The sequence below is a fragment of the Pseudonaja textilis genome, chromosome 1 (genome assembly GCF_049901715.1).
Source record: "Pseudonaja textilis isolate UNSWEBS1 chromosome 1, rPseTex1.2, whole genome shotgun sequence".
NCBI lineage: Eukaryota > Metazoa > Chordata > Lepidosauria > Squamata > Elapidae > Pseudonaja > Pseudonaja textilis.
The window spans coordinates 16,270,415-16,296,272 of NC_141990.1; the positions used below are offsets into that span (position 1 = coordinate 16,270,415).

Genomic DNA, 25,858 nt, shown 5'->3' on the forward strand with positions numbered 1-25,858 from the left:
GGCAAGTATGAAGGTCCCATTCTCATTCTGGAGTGCAGGAAAAGGCAGTTATTTCTGCAGCAGTGTAAATCTGTGATCCCTCACTCACTGCTCAATGTTCCAGGGTTAGAACTGAACCATTAAGATTGTGTTAGCAGCCTAATAAGCAAGACCTACTCTTTTTTGACTGCAAGCATTGAGTGACATTCTATTTGATTTTGCACACATGTATGAAATCGTTGAAATGCAGATGCTGGTGATTCTAATTTTCAGCTTAGTTTGCAAGCCCAGCTAAATATGTGAACCATCCACAATAAATGCTAAATATGGATAATAAAAGCTAAAGAGTAATACTGGCTTAAAATGAATATTACCAATACGGACATTTCTAAGCATAGATGACAATATGAATATATTGGCCAAGATTCCTTTTGAAAGTTGCAAGTACAGTAATTTTATATGTCAATCTGCATATCTATAACGGGGTATCGTAATATCTTTATAGATATGAATCCTTTTTCAAACCTTTACAAAACCAAAGTAGGCTCTGTTTGCTATAGTTTCTTTTGCAATGAGGGCCTTGGTGATTCTCCCCCTTCTACATACACACATGCAGACTGATCAGGAAATTCAGGCTTCCCTGTGCTAGTTTCCTATGCTTGGCTGCACTAAGAGGGAACTCCCTTGTGCAGATAATGTTCCCAACCCCCTTCTCTTTGCTGGCACTTGCATTCCAATTTCAGCTGTCCTTTGAACCAGCATTAAAAAATTGCATTGCTATCTTCAATATGTAAAACGTTTGTGTTATAAGGTATTTTCTGTCAGGTATTTATTGTAGCAAAAATGAGAATAATATGTCATCTGACAAATTTATTGTGGCAGATCATAATAAATAAATTTGTTGGTCATAAGGCCTGTAGGATTGACTTTTTAATTGCAGATGAGGATTTGTGACAAAGTCTGGAGTCTCTCAGTTAAATTAGTGTTACAAGATATTGTAAGAACTGTGTTGGATGCAAGTAGATATTTAAAGATAATGTTGATCCTGAATTTGCCATGTTTGCCATGAATAGGTAAAGAGTGCCTGGCTAGAATTCTTTCTACAATTCTTGCAGTTAGTATAGGGGAGTCAGGAGGGCAGCTTTCTGTTGCTTAATATTTGAGGCTGCCTCTAGTAGCAATAATTTGTGACAAAAGCAGTTCGTTAGATCAGTAATTAGTATAGTAGAATGTTCATAGGTACTGCATAGGCACACTGTCTTAACGAACTTTTCTGAACAGTGTTTGGGTAGATAGTTTGTTGCTACCATTTATTTTTATTTTATTATACTTCTGTTTGATTTATTAGGAATAATAATACTAATAAATTTTGGGGGGAAATCATTTGTTGGAATACTACATGATATGGATGTTTTGTAAATGGTAACTGCTACCATATATAGCAACTTTTTCTGTGTGTGCCTATTCCATATGCTCTCAAGTTTTCAAATATTTTCATTAGTTTTTAAAGGATACTAAAACCTGTATAAATAATACTATTAATGCTAATATAACCGGAGTGAATACTTATTCGAGTAGTCCTCAACTTACAACCATTTGTTTAATCATGGTTCAAAATTATATCAGCCTTGGAAAAAGTTACTTACAACCTATAGTAATTTACAACCAGTTGGAACATCCTGTAGTCAAATGATTGCAATTTGCAGCTCTTTTGCCTATTTCTAGGAAAAGTGCCCTTAGGGGAAGCTAGATTTGCGTAATGATCATGTGATTCGCTTAAAACCATTGTAATAATTGTTGTAAATTGGCTCTGTCAACTTATGATTGCAATGACTTACAACAAAAATTCCAGTCCCAATTGTGGTCATAAGTCAAGGATCATATGCATCTGGAGAGCAGAACTTGTGTTGATTTTGTTGTGCAACATTTTAAATCTAACATTGGGCTAATTTTGTAAACTTGTGAATTGGTGAGTCCCAGACTTTGTCAGCATGGAAATGAAGCAATATAAAGTACAAAATAGAGGTAATCTCTGAGTAATTTTTGGACCCTCCTTTTTCATCTCTAGTAGTAATTTTTCAGAATAAAAATTGATGTCGTATCTCATCAACTTGGATAAATAGTGTGCTGTACAAAACAAATACAGTACGTATTTTTGCCTTAAATAATATTTTGATAACGTTTCTCAGAAAGCAATTTGGTGCTATTTAGAGAAACATAAATGCAGTGGATATAGAAAGCCCTGAAAAAATCCAGTTTTTTGAGATGTAAAAAAGCCAGATCAAGATAAACCACATCACTTCAGAATTCTTTCCACCTTTAATATAATTTAATTTAATTTAATATAAACTGCATAATTCCAGTAGAAAAACAAATCAAAAACATGGGGGGGGGTAGTTAATAACAATAAAAACGAATAATGTGGCTGCATAAGTGTTTGCACCCTCTTATAAGCAGAAGTGTGACAAAGTTCAGAATTAACCAATCGCATTCAAACTTATGTTAAATAGTACACACCAGCTATCAATTAAAATGATTGCAAGTGCAGGTGTTCTAGTTGGCTTTCTCTGACATTTGGTCAGTAGCCTCTTACAGCAAAAGCCATGGTCTGCACAGAACTGAGAAAGCGTCAAAGGGATTTTGTTGTTGGAAGATAACAATCAAAAGGGTATAAAAAATTTCCAAGACATCGGCTATACTATTGCATACAGCGAAGATGGTCATCAACAAATGGAGAAAATATGGTACAAAGGTGACATTTGCAAGAACTGGATGTCCCTCCAATTTTGATTTAAAAAATAAGAAAACTGCTCCAGCAGGCTGCCAGGAGACCTATAGCAACATTAAAAGAACTGCAGGAAGTTCTGATGAGTACTAGTTGTGTACTACATGTGATAACAGTCTCCCATATTATTCATATATCTGTACTGTGGGATAATGTGGCAAAACTGAAGTCTTTTCTTATAAAGACAAACATGTCAAAACCTGGGCATTTTAACAGATGTGTAGACTTTCTATATCTACTGTAAACAGGGGTGAGATGCTACCAGTTTGGCCCGGTTCTATAGAACCGGTAGCTCTGAAGAGCAGCAGACACCAAACCAGTTCAGTGTTTGCTGCTCTGTTTGGCCCAGCCGCCCACCCAGACTCTTGGCTGTCTTTTATTTCCTGCTTTTTCAACCTCAACTGCTTTGCGTGGCACAGCTGAGGTTGAAAAAGCAGGAAAGATTTTCAAACGCTGCATACCCTTGTGCAGTGCTTGTCTGGGCGGCACAGCTGAGGTTTTTAGGAAATGGTCTACACACAAGCGCAAAACGCACTTTCACCAGGGGTGGGATTCTACCTGCCAGAGAATCTGTAAATCGCATCACTGGCTGGCCCTGCCCCACCCACTCACTCCTTACCTGGCATGTGCGCCATCAAACTTGCCTGCTAAGTTGCTATTTTTCCTCCCCCCCCAACCATCAGCTGTTCTATGCCAGGAGATTTAGATTGGTTAGAAAGCAGGAAATCTTTGGATTTCTTGCTTTCTAACCAATCTAAAAGCAGAGCTGAGCCTGAAGCTTCTATTATTCAGTGCAGACTCAGGTAGCAGATGGCAGAAACACATATCTAAGTGAATCTGTGATTCTGTGATCAACTCAATCTGCTTTCTTGCCTGCTCTGCCTGATTTTGGGTAACAGTTTCTCTTTTTTTAATAAAAAAATTCAATATTTACATACATGGTGTGTGAGTTAATTTTGTGAGTTTGCTAGCAAATTTTATATCATAGACTCAGGTAGCAGATTGCAGAATCATAGATCTTTAAGTGAATCTGTGATTCTGTGAGCAACTCAAATCTGTCTGCTTGCCTGCTTTGCCTGATTTTGGGTAAAAGTTGCTCTTTTTTTATAAAAAAAATTCAATATTTATATACAAGCCATGCCCAGCCAGTCACATGAACCACCAAGCCACACCCACAAATTAGGCCACACCCACAGAACTGGTGGTTAAGAAATTTGAATCTCACCCCTGACTCTTATCCAGAACAAACTAACTCCAAGCACTGGAAAAAAAATACATTTGCACAGGTAAAACATGTTGCACATCATTAGAATGTCAACACTTTGGTTTCCCTTTTATATTTTCTAGGTGACTCGTTAGATGTGTTTTAAAATAAAGCACTGAATTATGACCATCTCTGTGAGCCTTATTGTAGCATTCTTGGAAATAGAAGTTTTTCTGGAAGCTGAAGTTTAACTCTTATAAATTAAACTCTGGAAATCTGGTCAATTCCAAGGAAAGTGTCCACAATAATTGGTCTGAATCAATCTAAATTAAATTGTAGAGTTCATTTAACTAGCAGTGTTATTATTTATTTAAAAGTAGGGAAACTAGAGTTGTTTATTAAATGCAATTATGAGCGCCTGTGAAAATATGGACTCTGATCTGCAGGGATTAGGAGCAAAGAACTTTGCCATTGCCTTGCTGTCAGATGATGCAATTAAACATATTAGGAAGGTTTGTTTTTTCTAAGGTTCACTAAAAATTTGACCTGTTAATTCTTAGTTAACTACTCATAATTTTAGTCCTATTGAAATTCTTTTGAAGCATCTTCACTTTTATGACAGTCCTCTGACCCATTCCCACTTATTTAACATCTGACCTTTTAATTTTTAACCAAATGTATCCCCAAAGTATGGGCTCTTTCCTGTCCTTGATTTTTCTGGTTTTTAAATTGCCCATGATATGTTATCTGTTTATTAGCTGGTTCAGGTGGAAGTGGATCTGTGTGACTCTGAGTTGCCTTCTTTTAGTGAAGTTACAAATATATTTCTAGCATAGATCGCATATAAGGATACTACAACAAACTGCAGTAATTCAATTATAAAACATTTCTTCCAAAATGGAATAGCTAAGCTTTATTATTGAGATTATTAGTACAAGAAAGTATCCTTATTAATAGTATTGGCAACCCTCATTTTCTGGGATCTCAGTATCTGTAGTTTGTGTACACATGATTCATAATTTGAAACCAGATATTAGTATATATGCAAAAATATTGACTGTATCCATGGTTTTACCTAAATTTTCTTACTTAATAGCAAACAGCATTTTACATATGCATAGAGAACTTTTTAAGAGTTAAAAGTAGTGTGTCTGAGCAATGTATCTGTGGTTCTTTTCTCACATGTAGGGAGAGATGTAGTGATCTCTCAATTATACTATTGGATGCTAAGGATGGATTTATAGCTGCCCATGGATTACACATGCTCAGTCTAACTAAAGCTGCCAGAAATTATCTGGGTAGCACTAAACGTCCAGTGGTGTGATTTAATAATAATAATATTAAACTTGTATGCCACCCAATTGTCAACTACTCTGGGTGACTCACGGTAAAGCAAAGAAAAAAATGACAATAAAATCAATAAAATATAAAAGGCAAAGATAAAAGGTAGCAAATGCAATGAAATAAACGGTCTCACTATCTCTAGGAAAGACCTGAACAACTGCAGAGTGGGGGGCATCTGGATTTTGTGTGGAACCTTGCTCCAGAGAGCAGATGTACTTCCAGAGTCCCAACAGATGACATTGTTTAATTTGAAACAACCCAGAGAATATCAACTCTGCAGGATATGATCGGTTGGGTAAATTTTGTGGGATAGAAGAGAATATTTGTAGTCCAGGATTGAAGTGTGGGGTCCTGGGTCCTGTCTGAGCTTGTTTGTTTTCTTGCAGATGTTTCATTACCAAACTAGGTAACTTTATCAATGCTACTAGGGAGTGGGTTTGTGCTCATATTATATATTAGTACCTTGCCCTGTTTGTGTTGGTGGAAGTGGTCTTGGTGGTTCCTCGATTGGGCTGTTGTTTATTGTTAGCTTGTTTGCATGAGTTCCTCGATTGGGGTATTGTTTGCTTCTTGATTGTCAAGAGGCAAGAAATGTCTGCAAGGAAACAACCTCAGAGAGCATGAAGACACACCCCCCGATGTTATGGGATACAGGCAGTCTCTTTTAGTAAAATAAAGAGTTGCTTGGAGTGGAAAAGCCACTGTGAGCCTATGGTGCGAGGAAGATAATTCTTTCCGTCACCAGTCAAGTGAGCCACTCTGAAAAAAGGCCAGCTGCCAAGAGGAGACCACATGAAACCTAAACACTAGGCTGACTCAGCAAGATCTATCATAACCAAGCAAGGAGGAGGAAAAACATGCAGGTACAATGCACAGTGGGAGAGAGGGAGGGAGGAGGAAGAGCTTGTGGGAGGAAAAGGACAACCGTAGGCTCCAGAAACTAACGCCCCCTCCCCAGTTCTCATAGATTCGAGGATGCATAATTTGTGGTTTCATTATGATTTAAGGTTGATTTAGATATGAAAATCATAGTATTTTCTTATGTATAAGGGAGTGACCCTCTTAAATAACTATTTAAGCATTAATCCTAGGTAAATATAGAGCACAAAGAGAAGAATTTGCAGATGTGATCACAATTGGACCAGCAACATTTCACAGTGCTTCAGATCCCCATCCTTAGGCTGAAGAGATGATAAATGGAGCTAAAGCTCCGAACAGATGCTTTTAAGACCTTAAATCTTGTAAATCACTTTAGTGATGAGTACAGCTTATTGTTGGGACTATTCAGCTTTTGTAAATCCACACGTACAGAATTCCAGGAGGAATCTAGTCTTTGGAAGAAAATACATATTTTTTTTGTAGCTCTTGACTTTTACTGTTAAAAAAAAAAACAAATTATCTATGTGTATGGGGGGGGGGTGTTAATTTCAAGGTAAAGCCTGAAAAAAATGTTAATTTTTAGAATTGCTCACTGGTCTCTTGTGTTCTTTTTAATTCCCTGAAAATGATAAACGAATTTGTTTTACTTATCTGTGGATAAAGCTAAAAAATTACATTGGGATTAATCTTGGATAAGAAATACACTACTTTTAAGAAATACATTAACCAAGCTGCCTCAATTGCAGCATCTCTAGGTGATGTACACTGACACAGTGAATACAATAAAGACAACAGGGTCAGGCCATGCAGCCTCTGAGGGAATGCTCTGACAAGGCAGTTGCAGCCACACAGCCTAAGACCCCATAATAAGATGATATTACTCTAATGATAGGCCTGGACTACCAAATATTACTGGATGGATGGCTCTATCCAGGTCCTAAATAAAACCCTGATGGAGGCTTATACAAAGTAAAATAGATAAAAATATTGAATTTTATTGGTATGTATTGTTAAATCTTATTTTCTATGGAAATTTATGACATTTATTCTTGAATTAAAGCACATTGTAAAATGATTTTATGGATACTGTGGTTTTTGAAATATATCAATATATTTGTGAGTACAAAACTATTTCAGCTTGTTCTGTAATAAGTAATTTAAATAAAACAATGTAATTGATGGTTCCTATAATGCCTCTTTTAAGAAATTAAATGAGTGGAACATTGATTTGTAACCTTAGTAATTTTGCATAAGGCAGAATTAAAAAAAAAACAGTTTCAATTCCCTTTACTACATTATTCAGAAGCCACAGCAAACAATACATTGAGAATACCTGCTTAAATTTTTTCCACATTTTTCCTTCAACTCCTTTAATTTTATGACTTTTCCACAAAATTTAAGTTCTATATTAAGTTCATAACTTCACACTGGTTTGTTTTGACGTGTACATTGCCTACATTAAATACAAAGTAAAATAAAAAATAAAATAAATCTGGTGATGTATAATAACATAGTGTTGCTGGAAACTCTAAAGTTTGGTCTTTCATAACATTTTATGAACTAATTTTTGTAGCATGGGAAAATGAATAACTGTTCCTCCAAAGAATCGTGATATGGACAGATAACTATAAATTTTTGGAGGGACTTTGCAGCTAGATCAAAGACATTTTATTTAGAATCACTAAGTGACTCTGGGCAGCAAAAAAAAAAAACTAAAATAATACATTAAAATATATCACAGTTTAGAATAAAGCATCTCCAGGTAGTCCTTGACTTACGAAAGTTCACTTAGTGACCATTTGAAGTTATAACACAATTGAAAAAAGAGACTTATTACTATTTTTCACACTTATGACCATTGTCACACTTATGACCTCTCCATAGTTATGTGATTTACTTTGGATGCTTGTGAAATTGGTTCATATTTATGACGGTTGCAGTGTCTTGGGATCATGTGGTCACTTTTGTGAACTGGCAAGCAAAGTCAATGGGAAAGCCAGATTCACTGAACTAATTTAACAACTGCAATGATTTATTTAACAAACCTGGTAAGAAAAGTTATAAAATGGGGCAAAACTCAAACAAATTTCTCAGTCATCAATATAAATTTTGGGCTCAATTATGGTTGTAAGTCAAGGACTACCTGTATTATAATGACTAAATTAACCATGAAATGGGTCCCTGCATATGCACACGGCCCAAGATCCCGGCACAGCCAAGTTCTTTAAGGACTTACAAAAAGCTGGCAGGATTGGAGCCATCCTGAACTGTGGTGGGAGATTATACCATAAGGTGGGAACATCCTGCTAAAGCAGAAAAGGCACATCATCTAGGTCTGCCACCTGGCATTCCTTAGCCAACAGGACTTGAAGCATGCTGATCCTGTCTGACTGGATCAGATGGGAAAAAATAATTGGAGAAAAAGAGTTGCTCACATAACCCAATCCCAAGCTATGAAGGGTTTTAAAGGTTATACTAGCACTTTGCATTGCACTTAGAAGCACTTGAATTGTACCTGGAAGCATATTTTTTTTTGGGGGGGAGTTACATGTTGTGCTTCCCTAACATAGAATATCTATTAGTATTACATTTTTTCAGGTAGTTAGAAATTGTGTTTCAGTGATCTCTGAAACATGGAGGCCTAATACTAGATGACTGGAGAAAAGCAAACCCTTTTATCTTCAAAGTAATTAAATAAGATTGATGTTGATACTGGGTGAATTTTTGAAAGAAATTAAGGAATCAGTGTGTAAGCATTTAGAAAAGATAAGAAACAGCATAGGTTTATTAAGAGCAAGTTATGCTAAAGGAAGCTGTTCCAATAAAGGCGCCATAAGGCACTAGAGAGGGAGTTCGACAGGCGTTCTAGGGTGACTCAACCAACACCCCCAGCCGCCCCTTCTACTTCCAGGCACCACCACCCCCTCCAGTTTGTTCCCCTCTCTCCAGGCACAGCTCATCCCAGGAGTCTCACGCCTCCGGACCAGCAACCAGCCGGATGCCCGAAGCCACCTTCACCCCCATGGCCACTGGCCTAAGACAGGAGGACCCGCCCACGATTGAGATGCCTGAGTACATGAGAGTTTGGATGGAGCAGGCTATTCGCCAAGGAATAGCTCAAGGCATGCAGCAGATGGCCGGGCCAGGCCTTCCTCAGATGGCTCCTGCACAAGAGCCTGTGCCAGCCAGGCCCATGCCCACCCTGGACCCCGCTCCTGGTCAGGTACCCTCCCGGGGGGCCAGCCCTCTTCCAGAAAGGGAACTGGACGAGGGCATGGAGGTTATAGACCAATACAGGGAGGAGGAGGAGGACCTTGAATGGGAATCTACCTTCCATGGGGAACCCTTTTCGGATTTAGACCCAATGGAAGCAGAGCTGTCGGAGGACGAGGGCCTTACCCCCGATCAGCCTTCCTTTGTGGGGCTGTTCTAACCCCACATGTTCAAATCCATCCTATTCAAGGCCAAGAATAGCTCTGGCCTGGCCACTCAACTCCCCTCTGCCCCCCGCTCCTCTGGGGAAGGCCCAGAGGACGCCATGTTCAGGCAGCCCGTGGTAGCTGAGGATGTGATCCCAGCCCCTCCTATTTTCCATGATCTGGTTTCTAACCAGCTGGGCTTTACGGGGGCCCCTCCTGCCCCATCCACCCAGGATAAGAGGTTCTTTAACCTCGAGCCGAGTTTTTGCTCCCTCCTCAATACCCCGGAGGTGGACGAGCCCATTGTTGGTCTCGCCTCATCCTCCTCCCCAAGTGACCCCCTGGAGGCCCTCAAACCCGAGGACAGGAGGTCTGAGTTAGCTTTGCGTCGGGCTCATCTAGCCGACGCCTGGGCCATTAGATCGGCCACCGCAGCCTCTTTCTTCACCAGGTCCTCTATCCGGTGGCTCCGTCAACTAAAGTCGCATATTCCTCCCTCCAACACAAGGGCGCTTCAGGACATAGCGAAAATCACGGCAGCGGCAGAATTCTCAGCCGACGCCACGTACCATGCTGTCAAATTATCCTCCTGGGCGCTAGTTTCTCAGGTCACTGCTCGCCGTCTGCTTTGGCTCAAACCATGGCAGGCGGACGTTAAAAATAAAGTCAAGCTGGCCTCCGCCCCCATTAAGGGGGAGAAGCTTTTTGGTCCGGCCCTGGACCCCCTGTTGGCCGAAACTAGGGGAAAGAAGAAATTCCTCCCTTCTCTTTTTCGGAGGCCAGACTCTAGAACCCCTCAGCCCTTTCGAAGAGGGTCTTCCCGGTCCTTTTACCAGTCTCCCTTCCCTCCCAGATACCCGAGGCCTCCCTCGTATAGAACACCATATCCCCAGGATCGTTCCGACCCGAGCGATCGGAATAGGAGGGGCGGAGGGTTTAAGCGTCCCTTCGGGGATTCCGGGGGGAGACCCTTCCGGTGCTCCAAATAAATCTTGTATTTATCCTCCCATTGGCGGTCGGCTTAGACATTTCGCTGACCAATGGGACTCCACCACTTCCGATAACTGGGTCAGGGACTCCATTAGGTTTGGGCTCGCTCTGGAGTTTAATTCTCAACCTCCCGAGTTTTTCATGACATCTCCTCCCTCTAGGGACCCCTCCAAACGCAACTTGATGGACTCTGCCATCCATCATTTACTCTCCATCCAGGCCATCCAGCCAGTCCCCCCCCCCTCTCAACGAGGTCAGGGCTTCTACTCCCACCTCTTTGTGGTTTCCAAATTCTCGGGGGGGTGGAGGGCTATCCTGGATCTCAAACGGCTCAATCGCTACCTAACCCTCTGTAAATTCAAAATGCACACCCTTCAATCCATCTTACTGAGCACCAGGCAAGGAGATTGGCTCTCTTCTATAGACCTCTCGGAGGCATACCTCCACATCCCAATTCGGCCCTCCCACTCTAAATTCCTCAGGTTCTGTTACAATGATAGTCATTTCCAGTATGTGGCCCTTCCCTTTGGGTTAGCTTCCGCTCCTAGAGTTTTTACTAAGATCCTCGCGGCCTTGGCGGCTCACTTAAGGGACCACCCGGTCCAGCTCCACTGTTACCTGGATGACATCCTCATCCTGTCCCACTCAGAATCCCAGGCAGAGAAGGACACCAAGATCACCCTCTCTGCACTCCAGGCCCATGGGTTTCTAGTCAACCAAAAAAAAGAGCCAACTGGTCCCTTCTACCTGAATTGCCCACTTGGGGGCCATTATTGACACCGTGCAGGGGAAAGTGTTCCTTTCTCCGGAAAGGCTCCTGAGTATTCAAAACTCTATTCATGTTATTCGACGATCAAAGAGGGCTTCTCTATTAGAATTGTCTAAATTACTGGGAAAAATGGTTTCATGCATCTCTATTATTCCTTGGGCCCGTTTACATACCAGGTCCCTGCAGTGGCTCCTGCTCCCGTTTCAAAGGTCCGGCAGAAGCAATTCAAAATCCACCATCAAGGTACCTCCAAAGGTCCTCTCGTCTCTCCTCTGGTGGACCAACCCTGCCATCAACAGGGGTCATCACTTCAAAGAACCTCAGCGTCTCATCATCACCACAGACACCAGCCTGAACATCCAGTCCCTTACAACGCAGGGCAAATGGTCCCAAGCAGAGCGGGTATGCAGCATAAACTGGCTGGAGCTCCACGCCATCCACCTGGCCCTGCGCCACTTCCTGCCTCAGGTACGCGGGCGGCATGTCCTTATTCTCACGGACAACGTTACCGCCAAGGCCCATGTCAACAGGCAAGGCGGTACCCAGTCTACCCGGTTGATGAGGGAGGCCGAAAGACTCTGCCGTTGGGCAGAGCGTCACCTCCTCTCGATCAAAGCAGAACACATTTCGGGGGCCTCAAACACCCGAGCGGACTGGTTGAGCAGGGCCACCGTGGACCAGTCCGAGTGGCGCATCCATCCATCCCTTTTCAGGGAGGCGACCAGGTTCTTCGGCCTCCCATCAGTGGATCTCTTTGCATCCCCCCTCAACACCCAACTCACTCGGTTCTTCTCCAGATTCCCTTCCCCTGGGGCCGAGAATCACGACGCCCTTCGCTGTCCGTGGCCCACGGGACTCCTGTACACCTTCCCCCCGTTAGCTCTGCTTCCCAGAGTCATTCAGAAACTAATCCAGGAGGAGGCAGAACTGATCCTAGTGGCCCCCTATTGGCCCAGACGGCCGTGGTTTGCGGACCTCCGCAACCTATCGGTGTTTCCTCCGTGGAGAATCCCTCCGGACAGGATCTCCCTTTCCCAGGGGCTCATTCAGCATCCGGAGCCCCAATGGCTCCAGTTAACCGTTTGGAGGTTGAGCGGGAAAAGTTGAGGAAGGAGAATTTATCTGACCAGGTTATTAACACCATCCTGGCCGCCAGACGGCCTTCAACCAACCGAATATACAACGCTACCTGGGTCAGCTTCTGCAGGTGGTGCCATTCCTCCCTGGTCAACCCGTTCTCGCCTTCGGTTGCCCAAATTTTGAACTTCCTCCAGGACGGGCTCAAAAAAGGTCTTTTACCTAACACTTTGAGACGCCAGGTAGCGGCCCTCTCGACTGTCATTTCTGGCGACAACCTGGGTCCCCTTTCTCACCATCCCATATCAGGGCCTTCCTCAGGGGAGCCACTAACCTCCGTCCCCCTGTCGTGCACCGGTACCCCACTTGGGACCTTAACAAGGTCCTGGTGGCCCTCACCAAACCTCCTTTCGAGGCTATTAGAGAATCCTCTCTCCAAACTTTGACCTTTAACATAGTGTTCCTGGTGGCAATTACCTCGGCTCGCCGAATATCGGAGATTGCTGCCCTTTCGGTGAGAAAGGACCTTTGTATCTTCCACTCCGATCGGGTGGTCCTACGCCCCGACCCAACCTTCTTGCCCAAGGTCAATTCAGCCTTTCACAGGGCACAGGAGCTAACACTCCCGAACTTTTGTCCCAATCCTTCGCGGGAAAGTGAGAAATGATGGCACACCCTAGATGTGAGGCGGGCCCTCCGCATCTACATTAATCGCACGCAACCCTTTAGAAGGTCTGAGTCCTTATTTCTTTCCTTCCAGCCCAAGTCATTAGGCCACAAGGTGTCCCCTTCCACCATCGGGCGATGGATCAGAGCCACCATTGCCAAGGCTTATTCGTCTCAGGCCTTACCAGTTCCCAGCGGGGTCACCGCACATTTCACCAGAAGTGCGGCCACTTCAGCGGCCTGGGCTACCCAAGCTCCAATTTCAGACATTTGTCGGGCCGCCACCTGGGCTTCCCCCTCCCCTTTCATTAGGCACTATAAGATTGACATCTTTGCGTCAGCGGAGGCTTCGTTTGGCAGACGAGTCCTCCAGCGGGTCATCGAGGACCCAGGGGAGCTTCCACCCCAGACGGATTCCCTCCTGTAGGACAGCCAAGCTTTGGTATGTCCCACTCTCTGGATGATCTGAGCAGCTCGAGGGAGAATGGGCGTTGGTCTTACCTGACACGCCATTTCTAGTCGAGCTGCGAGGATCATCCAGCCCCACCCTTTTTTATTTTTTTCCTTCTGGGGGAACCTTGTTTCAGCCAATGATACCTTAAGTCTAGTTAGATGAGAGTTAGACGACTTTCCTCCTCTCTCGACTTCGCATAAACTGGGGAACGCTGCAAGGGACCACGCAATAGAGGGCGGAGCGTTCCTCAGTAATTAAGCTCAGCCTACCCAGATGCAGACTGGAGCACCTCCCACTCTCTGGATGATCCTCGCAGCTCGACTAGAAATGGCGTGTCAGGTAAGACCAATGCCCATTCTCCCCCGTTGCACAAGTTACATAATAAAATTATAGTATCACTTGTTTAGTTATGCCAAGTAATAACTGCTAGCCATTGCTATAACAATAACCCATTTAATTATCAAAACCCAAGCTCCAAATTTCTTTCTTTTTCTTCTTTCACGCAGATTAGTTAATTCATCATTAATATGCATATAGGGATGTATAAATTGAACTAGTATCTTGAATAAATTACTCTCCTAAGTTCATTTCCTCTAAAAGTCTGTAAAAGTTCTTTTAATGTTTAATATGACAAAAGAAGAAAATAACTGAAGAATTCCCGATTAGCAAGAAATCATAAATTTTAATTAAATTAATTTTCAATATTACTGACATTTCAAGTGTTGTTCTTGGCACGTGCACCTTTAGAGTTTCACAAATTGGTAACACGATCCAACTTGCTGTCTTCATATCTGTCTTGTAAATTAGAAGATAGTGGAATAGAAATGGCAGAAATACCAAGTACTGAAAGGCATGTAGTGCTAAGGCTAGCTGTGAGAAAGGTAAACAATTGGGCCTTTGCTGAGGCAAGTGTAAAATAAAACTGCAAGTGCATGAAAGCATGGAGTCTTGGCAGGCCCATCTCAGGTGCTGCAACTATTTGACAGTGCTGTGGCTGATTATACTTTACTGACAAACAGGAAAGAGAAGCTCAGTTAGTGAGTATGGCAGATATGTTAATTGACCTGCATTATTCTTCCTGCCAAGTAAATCACTTTTGTTTTGAAAGCAGTGGCTTAACACTCATTTCACTCTGCTCAAGGGCCAGATTTTAGTCGTGTTTCCCAAATTTTTTCTTCATTACCTAAAACTGCTTATGAGAAAATTATTTTCTACCATAAATATCCCTGTTGTGACTGGGTAATGAGTTTGTGGGTCTCTTTCCAGAGAAAAAACACTTTTACACAATTTTGGGTGATTTGGAAAACATTGCTTTAGTCCCAACCACTTAGATGATTTGCTACTTTATTTGAAATTGTTGAGTTATTTTGCTAACTAAATAATTTTACTATCAAATGAGTTTCCTTCCTCCCACAAACCTTTCAGTTAGTCTGATGAGTTATGAATCTAGAATATGATCAGTTTGGGATTTCTAAACAAACATACTGTTGGTTTTTAGTAAGTAGAATGAGAAAAAACATGGATAATTCCTTGTGCTAGTTGGTATATAGTTTCTGTCCATATGTAAAATACACAAGCCACTATAAAGTACTAAAGATATGTACTGTTAAAAATACTTCAAAGGTTCTAATCCACAAGCAGTAGTTTAGGGGGATCTCCTAATAGATTGCCTGTAGGAACATGTACATGATTAAACCAATATATCCATGCTGCTCTTTCATACTTGAAATGACATTGCTTTTGCTTCTGGGGACAGGACATATATAGTACATGAACCATGACAGCATGGGAATTACCCTACATTTAAAAGCACAGTTTTTGTATGAAACAGAAAAGTCATCCCAATAAAGTTTCTGGATCTTTAATGTTTAAGATCATTTTGCTGAGATGATTAGATTAGCTGAATGTGTTCTCTAAATTCATGGGAAGTGTGGGTATGTATGTTCAGCAATTTTTTAATGCAAAACATGTATAGTTTTTTTTATAAACCCAATTTTATTAAGTTTCAAGGAAGGATAAAATACAAAATTAAAAAAATTAAAAGAGGGAGGGATCAAAAGAGGAAAAAATTAAAAAGTGATAAGAAAAAAGGGGAAGAGGTATAGAAAGGATTTCCAAGTTTCTTCAGTACAGATAAAAATATATAATAAAATACTTCTAATTTAGAGTCAAAGTATTTTATCATATATTTTATCCGTACTGAAGAAAGTTGGAAATCACTTCTGGTTTTCATTTAAACAAAATCATATAAACAATATACAAATTAAACAATCCAAAAAACACTAAAAGTAAATTTAAAAATATGTACTTACTCTTAGCAAAATAAGTATAGTCTGAATCTGTGTTTATTATACCTGATTCTGTTTAATCCTTGGCATAAGGATTGGGAAACATTTTTGCCTTAAATTCTGGTGACTCATGGGTTGGGTTCAGATGTAATATTAAGCAACCTTGTTTTCTTCAAGTATATTTGGATTACAACTACTGTTCGATTAAAAGTTATTTGATTCATGACATTCATATTATATGCTGTGAAAACTCTAGCAAAGTAGCAGTTGAAGTGCCACAAAATAATTGTTTTTACCAGAACAAACAACTGGGCTAGCTAGAACTAATCCTGCAACAATAACAAACTTTAAAGTGTCAATCAAATCTCTTAACTTGGTCACCTCCAGTATGGATTACTGTCATGCACTCTACACGGGGCTGTTCTTGAAGAATATTTGGAAGCTTCACTTGTACAAAATACAGCAGTTTGAACAGTTGTGTGGCACTTATTACATACATATTTATGTGCATACCTGCACACATTGCATCTTCTTTCCATGAGCTACACTGATCACCAAGTTACTTCTAGATCTAATTCAAGTTCCTAGTGATAACTTCTAAAACACCACATGGCATGGGGGTGGGTTATTTGAGGGACTCCCACTCCCCAGTGATATCCATTAGTCTCAAATGGTCCAACAGAAGAAACTTGTTGTGGGTTCCATCCACTAGCGACCAAGGAAAGGGCCTTTGCTACTGCTGCATTCACCCTATGGATTCCCCGCAAGATCATACTGGCCCTCACCTTAACGGCCTTCCAGAAGGCCCTGAAGATCTGGCTTTGCCATCTGACCTGTAGATCAGAAAACGTTGTGGGGCTTATAACATGATAGTACTGTTCTTGAATGTATGTGCTCTCCCAAGAATTATATTGTATGGCTTTTAATTGTTTAATTGTTTTTAATATTTGTATTACTTATAACAGGGGTCCCCAAGCCCCACTCCATGAACCGCCACTGTCCTTGGCATTTCAGAAACTGGATGCAGGCAGCACTTGAAACCATGCCCGCTCCAGTCCACAGAAAAACCTCTTTCCATGGAACCAGTCTCTGGTGCCCAAAAGGTTGGACCAGGCTGCTCTTTTACATGGCTGCTTTTTTCTTTTCTTTTTGTATTCTTTTTGTTTTAATTGTAATTTGCCCAGAGTCATGAATGTGGGATTGGGCAGCAATATAAATAAAATAATAAAGAAAGAAAGAATGCTTCTTTGTGTAGCAGTGCTTTAGAATCTGTGAAATGATTATCATAATGATCACTTTTTTTTGCTGTTGATCCATTAGTGACTGAAAATCTTATTTCCTATGCCCTTTAAACAAATGACATACGGCTCTTTAGGAGCCAGAAATTTGGACTGTTTATCTTAAACATAAATAGTATAGATGACTTTAAGTTTTTTGTGTTGGAATTCTTGTTGGCTTTGGGGAGGAAAGACTCAGCAATTATTTGATAGTTTGCTGTTGAATAAATACACAAATACCAACATATGAAACAAAAGTGACAAATATTGTAAATATTTATCCATTTAATTATATTGTTATATTATTAAATAACATTGGACAAGATTTTAGAATTATTTTACATTTAAGTATTCTGGGCAAGTAGCTATCAGTTCAAAGCAATATAGCTGGTCTGCAGGTAATCCTTGAAGTATTAGCCCTGAAGTGTGATGGTTGAAATGTAATTGGAAGACATTTCTGGTTTTGACAAGTTTTCAGCTCCCTCTGCCTTGTTAGACTTACAATTGTTCCTTTTAACTTCATTTTAATCTTTAACAATATCATAGTTTTTTAATGTTCTTTGCAGTTATCTAATGAGAAATTTACTTCTGTTGAAACATGTGTATTAGATAGTGGCTGGTAGTTGGAACTGAATTTATTTCCTTAGCATTCACAATGTACTGGCAGAAACATTTGTATTAAATGGAAGGTTGCAGCTGCCACAGCAAGCTAAAAAGTTGAGTTACCATGCATTGTTGCTTCTTTACAGATAAGATTTTTCCTGCTTAGTCACTTTCATTGATGACACTGCTTTGACTGACTTGGATTTATATTGACATCTTGATCATCCTTAAATAAAATTAATCAAAGGCCACACTGTAAGGGATGTCGTTGCTAAATTACACTATTTGTTTATGTAATAAAGCAACCTTTTTGTTCCCCATCTCATTGATTTAAAAATTCATGATAATTGCCTACCTGTTGTGAGTAGATAGCCAGTTTATGCAGTCAGAACTGCTTTGTTCTTAATTAGTTGCAATGCTACCTTGATAGCAAATGTAAGTGTTATTGCAATAGTCACTTTTGCATTTGTTGAAATCTCTGTATTTTAAACATATACTGCTGCTATTTGTTTGGTTTTTTTTTAAAGAAAGGACAATTTGAGACCACGCAGAAGCAAAATCTTGAGATATACAATATTTTATATTGGAATTTCAGTTTCAGTAATTGAAATAGATTCTATGCTATGAAGTTTATAGCTTCCTTGTAGAAAACTCCCAAGGATGGAGCCAAGAATTAAGCTGAATTCAAGGGTGTTGTCTCCCTCTGTAGGTTAAGCAAGCTTTTTTTTTTTTAAGCAAAACAATTTCTCATAATTTAAATGCCCTAAGCAGAGAAAAATGTGCTTTTAGTATTGCTGACCTTAGTGGAGAGGCAGAACTTAGGCATATATACAGCTTCAATTACATAGCTGCTAAATTTTGCAAACTTGAAACATGGCTGTGGCATCTGTGTGCGTCAGTGCCTTGTTTTGCTTTTGTCCTGCAACTGTTACTCTCCTATCCAGCAAATCTTAGTTCAGGCTATTTGCACAATCCTAATGAAACACTATTTGTCAAATAAAAAAATGTTCATACTATCTGTGCATATTGTGTAGGTTGCTGGGTAAATATTTAAATTTGGGGAGGAAGGGAGAAATGGGAGGCTTTCAGTTGAATTTTCAGAATATTGGTTCACATCTTGAAAATAATGATAGTTTCTATACATTCCTATTCTGGTTTTTATGTACAAACCCAAATCAGTTGTTAATTTATCTAGTGATATATTGAGTGGTGTCATGTCAACTTATAACCACAGCTGGGACTGAAACCTGAGTTACTGAGTTGTGCCCAGTTTTGCGACCATTTTTGCTGTGATCATTACACAAATCATGTGGTTGTTAAGTAAATCAGCTCCCCTCAATTACTTTGATTGTCAGAAGCTTTCTGGGAAGGTGGCAGATGGCAATGATGTGACTCTGGGATGCTGCAACCATAGTAAATACATGGCCAGTTGCCAAGCACCCAAATTTTGATCATGTGACCACGGGAATGCTGCAATGGTTATAAGTACAAGGACTAGCGAAAAACCACTTTTTTCAGCACCATAATTTCGAACAGTCATTAAACAAATGGTTGTAAGCTGAAGACTAAAACCTGTCAGTTTCTAACTTTTTGTCAACAAGATCAAGAGAAATCTTGTTAAATGCTTCACTGAACTCAGGATACATTAATGCCATTGTTACCGTCTACAGATAAATGATCCTATAAAAAAGCAATAAAGCTTGTATGGTATGATTTGATCTTGACAGATATGCATTGGCTTCTAATAATCAGTACACGTTGGCTCACAAAGTCTATTTTAAAATAGAATTGTACATAGAATTGGTGGACTGATGTGTAGATCCCTGGATCCATCTTTCTTTTTTCCACAGAGCCTTGATATTGCCTAGATTCTTGAAAATATATAACCAGCTATGGTTTTTATAAACCATCCAGGGGGTTAAGGTAGAAATACAGGTTGGAGGAAGTTCTCTCTTTTAGCTCAATTGCCCCTTTCCCAGTCCCTGATTGCCAATGTCTTCGCCTTGGGCTATTCTTAATTATTGCTAGAGTAAAAAGAATTTGCTTAAGAAAGAATGGGCAAATGTGGCATGCATGGCTGAGACCTGGCAGAGCAACTCCCTGCCATTCTCACCTAATCTTATATTTGCCCACTAAAGTTTCAGGTGTTGCACAGCTGGAGACTCCAGAGTCAGAGAGGAGGAATAATAATACTGAACCTTTCTAAGAATTTTGCTGTGGGACAAAATTCACAGCAAAAAGAGCTCACCTCTCTACATGAAACAAGATGCAAATATATTTTCCACTTGGATCTTGCATTGAACAAAAGGGCTAGGTAACCTCTAGATACCCTTTAATCAGGAGTATCTGTAGTGATGGTCATTGGTTTCAAAACAGCAGGTTCAACTGAGGAATTCAAACTGATCTGTTATTATGTGATTGCAATGCACGTAATGTGTTAAAAAGTGTGGGTTCATGCCCACCATTTTGAAGCCAGTGGCTATCATTGAAGATCCTGCTTCCATTATTTCTACAATTTATAACGGTAGGTTGCCTGCCATACTTGCCCAGCAGGTTCACTGCCTCAGTTCCTAGATCTCACTGTGTGGAATGGGACAACTCATCACGGCCAACTCGCTGTGGGACAATTTAATAAATATAAAAGTTCAATTAATTTAAATGGAGCCATGGCCAATAATAATAAAATAATGTCAATCCAGAAATAAAAGAGTTACAATAATTTCAATGAAAACATGGTCAGCAATAATAAAAGTAACTGAATGTAGTGATTAATACATTGAATTGTCCCATGGCGAGTTGTCCCATGATGACTTGGCCACAGCAAGTTGTCCTAGGACCCACCCTCCCCACTGTGAACCAGCACCCAATTTTCCCTGGCTATTAATTCTGGATTCAGTATATGTTAGGGGTAGAATCTTAGTAATTTAGGAATTCATGGAATTGTAATAAGTATTTTGTCAATCATTTTCTGACTATTTGCAACTCATCAGTAACACTGATGCAAGGGGGGAAAGTACCTTTTTTTTTTGGTGCCAGATGAACATTGCATTAGGAAGTTTATCATTGCTGGGTACTCTCATAGAAGTCGTCATTCCTCAGTAGTTTTTACTTAAGCACAATGAAGAAGGCTGTTTCAAGATTCTCTCACTGTGCAAAATCTTATGGAACAGGTGGTTCTTCAGATTTCCAGTTCATTTAAAGCTTTTTCTTGGCTCTAAGTAAAATGCTTAATGTTGAAGTGATTTGAAGGATCTGTATGCATGCATTTTAAAATTAAATGTTAGTGTTTATTCTTTTTAACAATAGCTTACTCTTCAAAGGGCGGGTGGAATTTGATTAGTACTACTGGGGCTATTAATAGTATTACAGTGCATTATAAAAGACAGCAAACCAGAAAACAATACAGTAACTTGCAGGGAGAAAGTCAGGTAACTGATTAGAATTTCCTTGAGTTACTTTTTCCTTGAATTTTCGTGAGTTACTTTTTTGTCATTTGGGAGTTTATGGTTCTTAGAAAATCAATAAATCAGAATCTTGAGAATGTGGCAGCAAAAAGTATTTCAGAATATTCTGAAAATTCTCCTGTGTGCATGTCATGAATGAAGTACGAATATGAGTTATAACTATTTTTGTTTCAACAGAGCTCAACAAAAACCCAGTGGAAGGCTTCTCAGCAGGTTTAATAGATGACAATGATCTCTATCGATGGGAAGTTCTTATTATTGGGCCTCCAGATACACTCTAGTAAGTATTTCTAATAACACAGCTAATAGCTTGTGATACTAGTATTTAATTTCTTGTAAATCAGCTTCAGGCTTTGATTTTGCTGAAAATGATAGCATAGCTTTTGGTCTCATTTTAAGATTTAATATAACAGTTGCATATGCATCTTAAGTGTCTCAGTACTCTCTGTGCATCTCTTTGGGGAATACAATATTGCTTTGCAAGATAGTCTCTAGATTGGAAATCCTAACTTGCACAGAGTAACATTTTATGATAATGTATGTGAGAAAATTCTTGTATGTTTGCTGATTTAGGAGAGGTGTAATCAAGGGAATGGGAATGCTGTGAATGAATATAAACGTTTGTTACTGAAGTCAATAATCTGTGTATGATAGAAGTAAAGTATGCATGTGAATAAATACAATGTTTAACATAAGTACATCTTGGAGGAGGGAATAAGGCAAGGATATGTAATAGTTTCTTGATCATTTAATGTACTTATGGATAAATGTATCAGGAATGTTTGAGGTGTGTCAGTTTGGGACATGAATGCTGTTGTTGGCTGAAAACCTGAATAATATTCAGGAAATGTTAGATTGTGTGATGCAATGAGACATCTACTATTAGACACATACTACTACTAAAACTATTAAGTATACATGTGAATAAATAGAATGCTTAACATAAGTACATCTTGGAGGAGGGAATAAGGCAAGGATATATAATAGTTTCTTGATCATTTAATATTCTTATGGATAAATGTATCAGGAATGTTTGAGGTGTGTCAGTTTGGGACATGAATGCTGTTGTTGGCTGAAAACCTGAATGATATTCAGGAAATGTTAGATTGTGGGATGCAATGAGACATCTACTACTAGACAAATACTAGACACATACTACTACTAAAACTATTGTATCTGTAACCTTTAACTGGATGAAGCAGGTACATCAGAGGGCAAAATGTTTTCACTCAAGTTTGAGTTTTAGCTCAAATGGGTTAACTCACAGAATGTAGCCAAAATCCAGGACCCATGAGGGTTGTATGCATGTGTGCAAGCACAGGGAGGGCAACGAAAGGAGGCATAGAGTGCATGTGAGCAAAGAAGAAAGCAAGGCATAGTAGTGCATGCAAGGAAAGAAAGGCCGGGGGTGGGGAAGACTTACCCAAGTGACTTGCAACCTTTCCCGCCTGCTTCCCCATTAACCATGTTTATAGGAAACCATCATGAAAGATCACAAATGGTAATCACGTGACTGCAGCACTTTTGCAGCTGGTCATATGTATGAACTATTTGCCAAGCATTCGAATATTATTCACATGACTATGTGAGTGGGGGCCTTGCAGCAGCCAGAACTTTGAGAACCAGTTGCAAGTTCCTTCATTCAGCACTGTTACTGCATGTGCGGTCGTAACTCAAGGGCTATCTGTAGGTTGAACAGAAGGAGAAAATCAATAAAGTTTTGGTTAGAATAGAGCTGATGAAATTCTCAGAAAGTTGTAAAAAGGTTGAACTACCAAAGACCAAATATGATGCTGTGTATGAATATGTTAGAAGCAAATATAGTTTTATAAGGATTGAAGGAGGAATATAAATGTATTGAATGAAACCAGTTTGGTATAATGGTTAAAGCGCCATGCTAGAGACCATGAGTTGTAATCCAAACTTAGGCACAAACCAGCTGAGTGACTGTGGGCCAGTCCTTCTTTCCCAGCCCTAGGAAGGAGGCAATAGCAAACAAACAGCTTTCAAAAATATTGGCAAGAAAACAGCAGGGACCTGTCTAGGCAGTTAGTTGCCAGAAGCCAATACAAAAAAGAGTGAATAGTTTTGAAGTAAATCATGTTTAGTTATATTTCCTTTTCTTTTGCTTATCTCATGCATGGTCTGGTTTTATTCCTTTCAGTGATTTCCATAATATTGCTTTATCTCTTGTAAATGGATATAATGGGTATATGTAGAATTATATTATGCAAATCTAAGCTAACCTTGGCTAAGCCATTACTTTAGTCAGCTCCCTTCTCTCTGAAACCTAATGAGATCCACATGCTGAAACAAAGTTGCATATGAAATGTAACATTTCTTACACATTTGAGAAATATTTGTTTCCAACTCAATGGAATGTTGGAAAGAAATTGTGGAAAGTTGCTTGGGACTGTGTCTGGCTGTAGACAGGATAACTCTCCAGAAACTGAGAAGAAAGGGAGCAAGTTTGATGTGTCAGGATAAATTGATAAAAGAAAAAATGAATTTGAAAGTGAGCCATGGTGGGGCGGGGAATCACTAAAAAGCCCAGTGTATTCCTATGGGAAAGACAACCAGCAGTCATTCAGAATATTGCTGGCCAATCCACTCCCTCCTTCCATTTCCCTCCTGGTCATGTGGCCCAGAGCAGAGCATGTAGCCAACCCTGTGCTTCCCAGGGCATATACACACACATAAAACACAGATAGACGTAACATTAGAGAAGAGCAGAAACACGTATGTATATACTCTCTCCCTCCCTCCCTCTTTCTCTCTCTCCCTCCCTGCCTCCCTCCCTCCCCTCAGGCAACATCTTACTTTCTAACTTACAATTAAAACTAATTTACCAACAACAGTAGGGACTGGCGACTCCATTACTAAGCAGTATGATTGTTAAGCGCAACAATAAACTTGCAACTTCCTGTCAGCTTGCCCATTGGTTTTGTTGGAATCTGACTGTGAGGTTATAAATGGTGGTCTGATCACAGGAGGGCAGGATGGTGCAACTGTCATAAATGCATGCCAGTTGCTGAAGCACCCAACAATTTTGAGGATTAATCCTAAGTCTTGTTTTTAGTGCTGCCATAACTTTGAATGGTTGCTGAACAAGTATTCAGTAAGCAAAGACTACCGTGTTTCTCATGAAATAAGACCGGGTCTTATATTTTTTTAAGCCCCGAAAAAATGTCTAGGTTGTCTTTTCGGGGGTGACTTAATTCCCCCCCTTGCATCCTCATCTAGAGTGCCCCGCAGGCAGCCTCACCACCAGCCGCTCCTAACGGGTGATCATGGCGAAGCGCAGAGAGTCCCTACTCCCACCAAACACCTTTGCTGCAGACCCAAGACCTTTGGCACCCGCCGCTGTTGCTTTCCCTTCTACCCATTCCGCTGTCACGTTTGGAGCTGCTGCTTCCGTGTTTGGAGTGCCACTGCCATTTGGAGTGCCTCCGCCATTTGGAGCACCGCCGTCAAGTTTGGAGCTGCCACTTCCACATTTGGACCTGCTGCCATGTTTGGAATGGAAGCGGCAGCTCCAAACGCGGCGGCAGCTCCAAATGCGGACATGGCAACTCCAAACAGCGGCAGCTCCAAACGCGGCGGCAGCTCCAAATGCAGAAGCAGCAGCTCCAAACAGCAGCAGTGCTCCAAACAGCAGCAGCACTCCAAATGTGGAAGCGGCAGCTCCAAATGCAGCAGCAGCTCCAAATGCAGAAGTGGCAGCTCCAAATGGCAGTGGTGCTCCAAACAGCAGTGGTGCTCCAAACGTGGAAGTGGCAGCTCCAAATGCAGTGGCAGCTCCAAATGGCAGCAGTGCTCCAAACAGCAGTGGTGCTCCAAACGTGGAAGTGGCAGCTCCAAACGCGGCGGCGGCATGGGCAGAAGGGAAATCAACAGCGGCAGGCGCTAAAGGTCTTGGGTCTGCTGCAAAGGTGCTTGGCAGGTGTAGGGAGCTCTCTGCGCTCTGCCATGATCGCCCATTAGGAGCAGCTGGTGCCCGCGGGGCGCTCCTAACGGCAAGTCCCCCTGCCCTTCCCCCCATTTTGCATGTTTTAAAATAGGCCTAAATTTGGGGGGAGGGGCTTAATTTCATTTTATGCCTAGAAAACATGCTGGGTCTTCCTATTGGGGGAGGTCGTATTGTTGGAGAAACACGGTACCTGTAGTAGCATCTTCTATGATTTGCTAGTCAAAGAATAGAAAAGAATTTCATAAGCAATGCTTTGTGTGGTTTCTATATTCAAAATAAAAAGATAATTTAAAAAGTAATATATCCAAAGTTAATCAAATTCTTACAATTAGTTCTCATTTAATGATCACTCATTCAGTGACCATTCAAACTTACAACTGCACTGTATGAGTGGTCGTTAGACCAGACCTCATACTTATAGCCATTGCTGCATCACCCACAATCACATAATAGCAATTTGTGACTTTCCCTGCTGATTTCCCAGATCCAAAGTCAGTGGGGATGCCAGCAGGAAGTCAGAAGTCTCAAGTCGTGTGAGCCACTCACTTAATGACCTGTACAGTCCTTGTTTAATGAAGAAAACAGAATTGCTGTCACTAAGCAGTGTGGCTACATGGATTTTCTATAGAGTTTCCAGTCCCAATTAGTGTTGTTAATATGTTAAAACACAACATATTTATGATAGTATAC

At 40.6% G+C, this 25,858-nt stretch overlaps 1 protein-coding gene across 1 annotated transcript in view; it reads left to right on the forward strand.

Moving 5' to 3' along the window:
* The window catches only part of UBE2G1 (ubiquitin conjugating enzyme E2 G1), a 40,692-nt gene that overhangs the window by 5,314 nt on the left and 9,520 nt on the right, over positions 1 to 25,858 (forward strand). Inside the window, exon 2 of the mRNA XM_026708721.2 lies at positions 21,376 to 21,478. Coding sequence (XP_026564506.1) covers positions 21,376 to 21,478 — 103 coding nt within the window. The remainder of the gene's footprint in view (positions 1 to 21,375; positions 21,479 to 25,858) is intronic.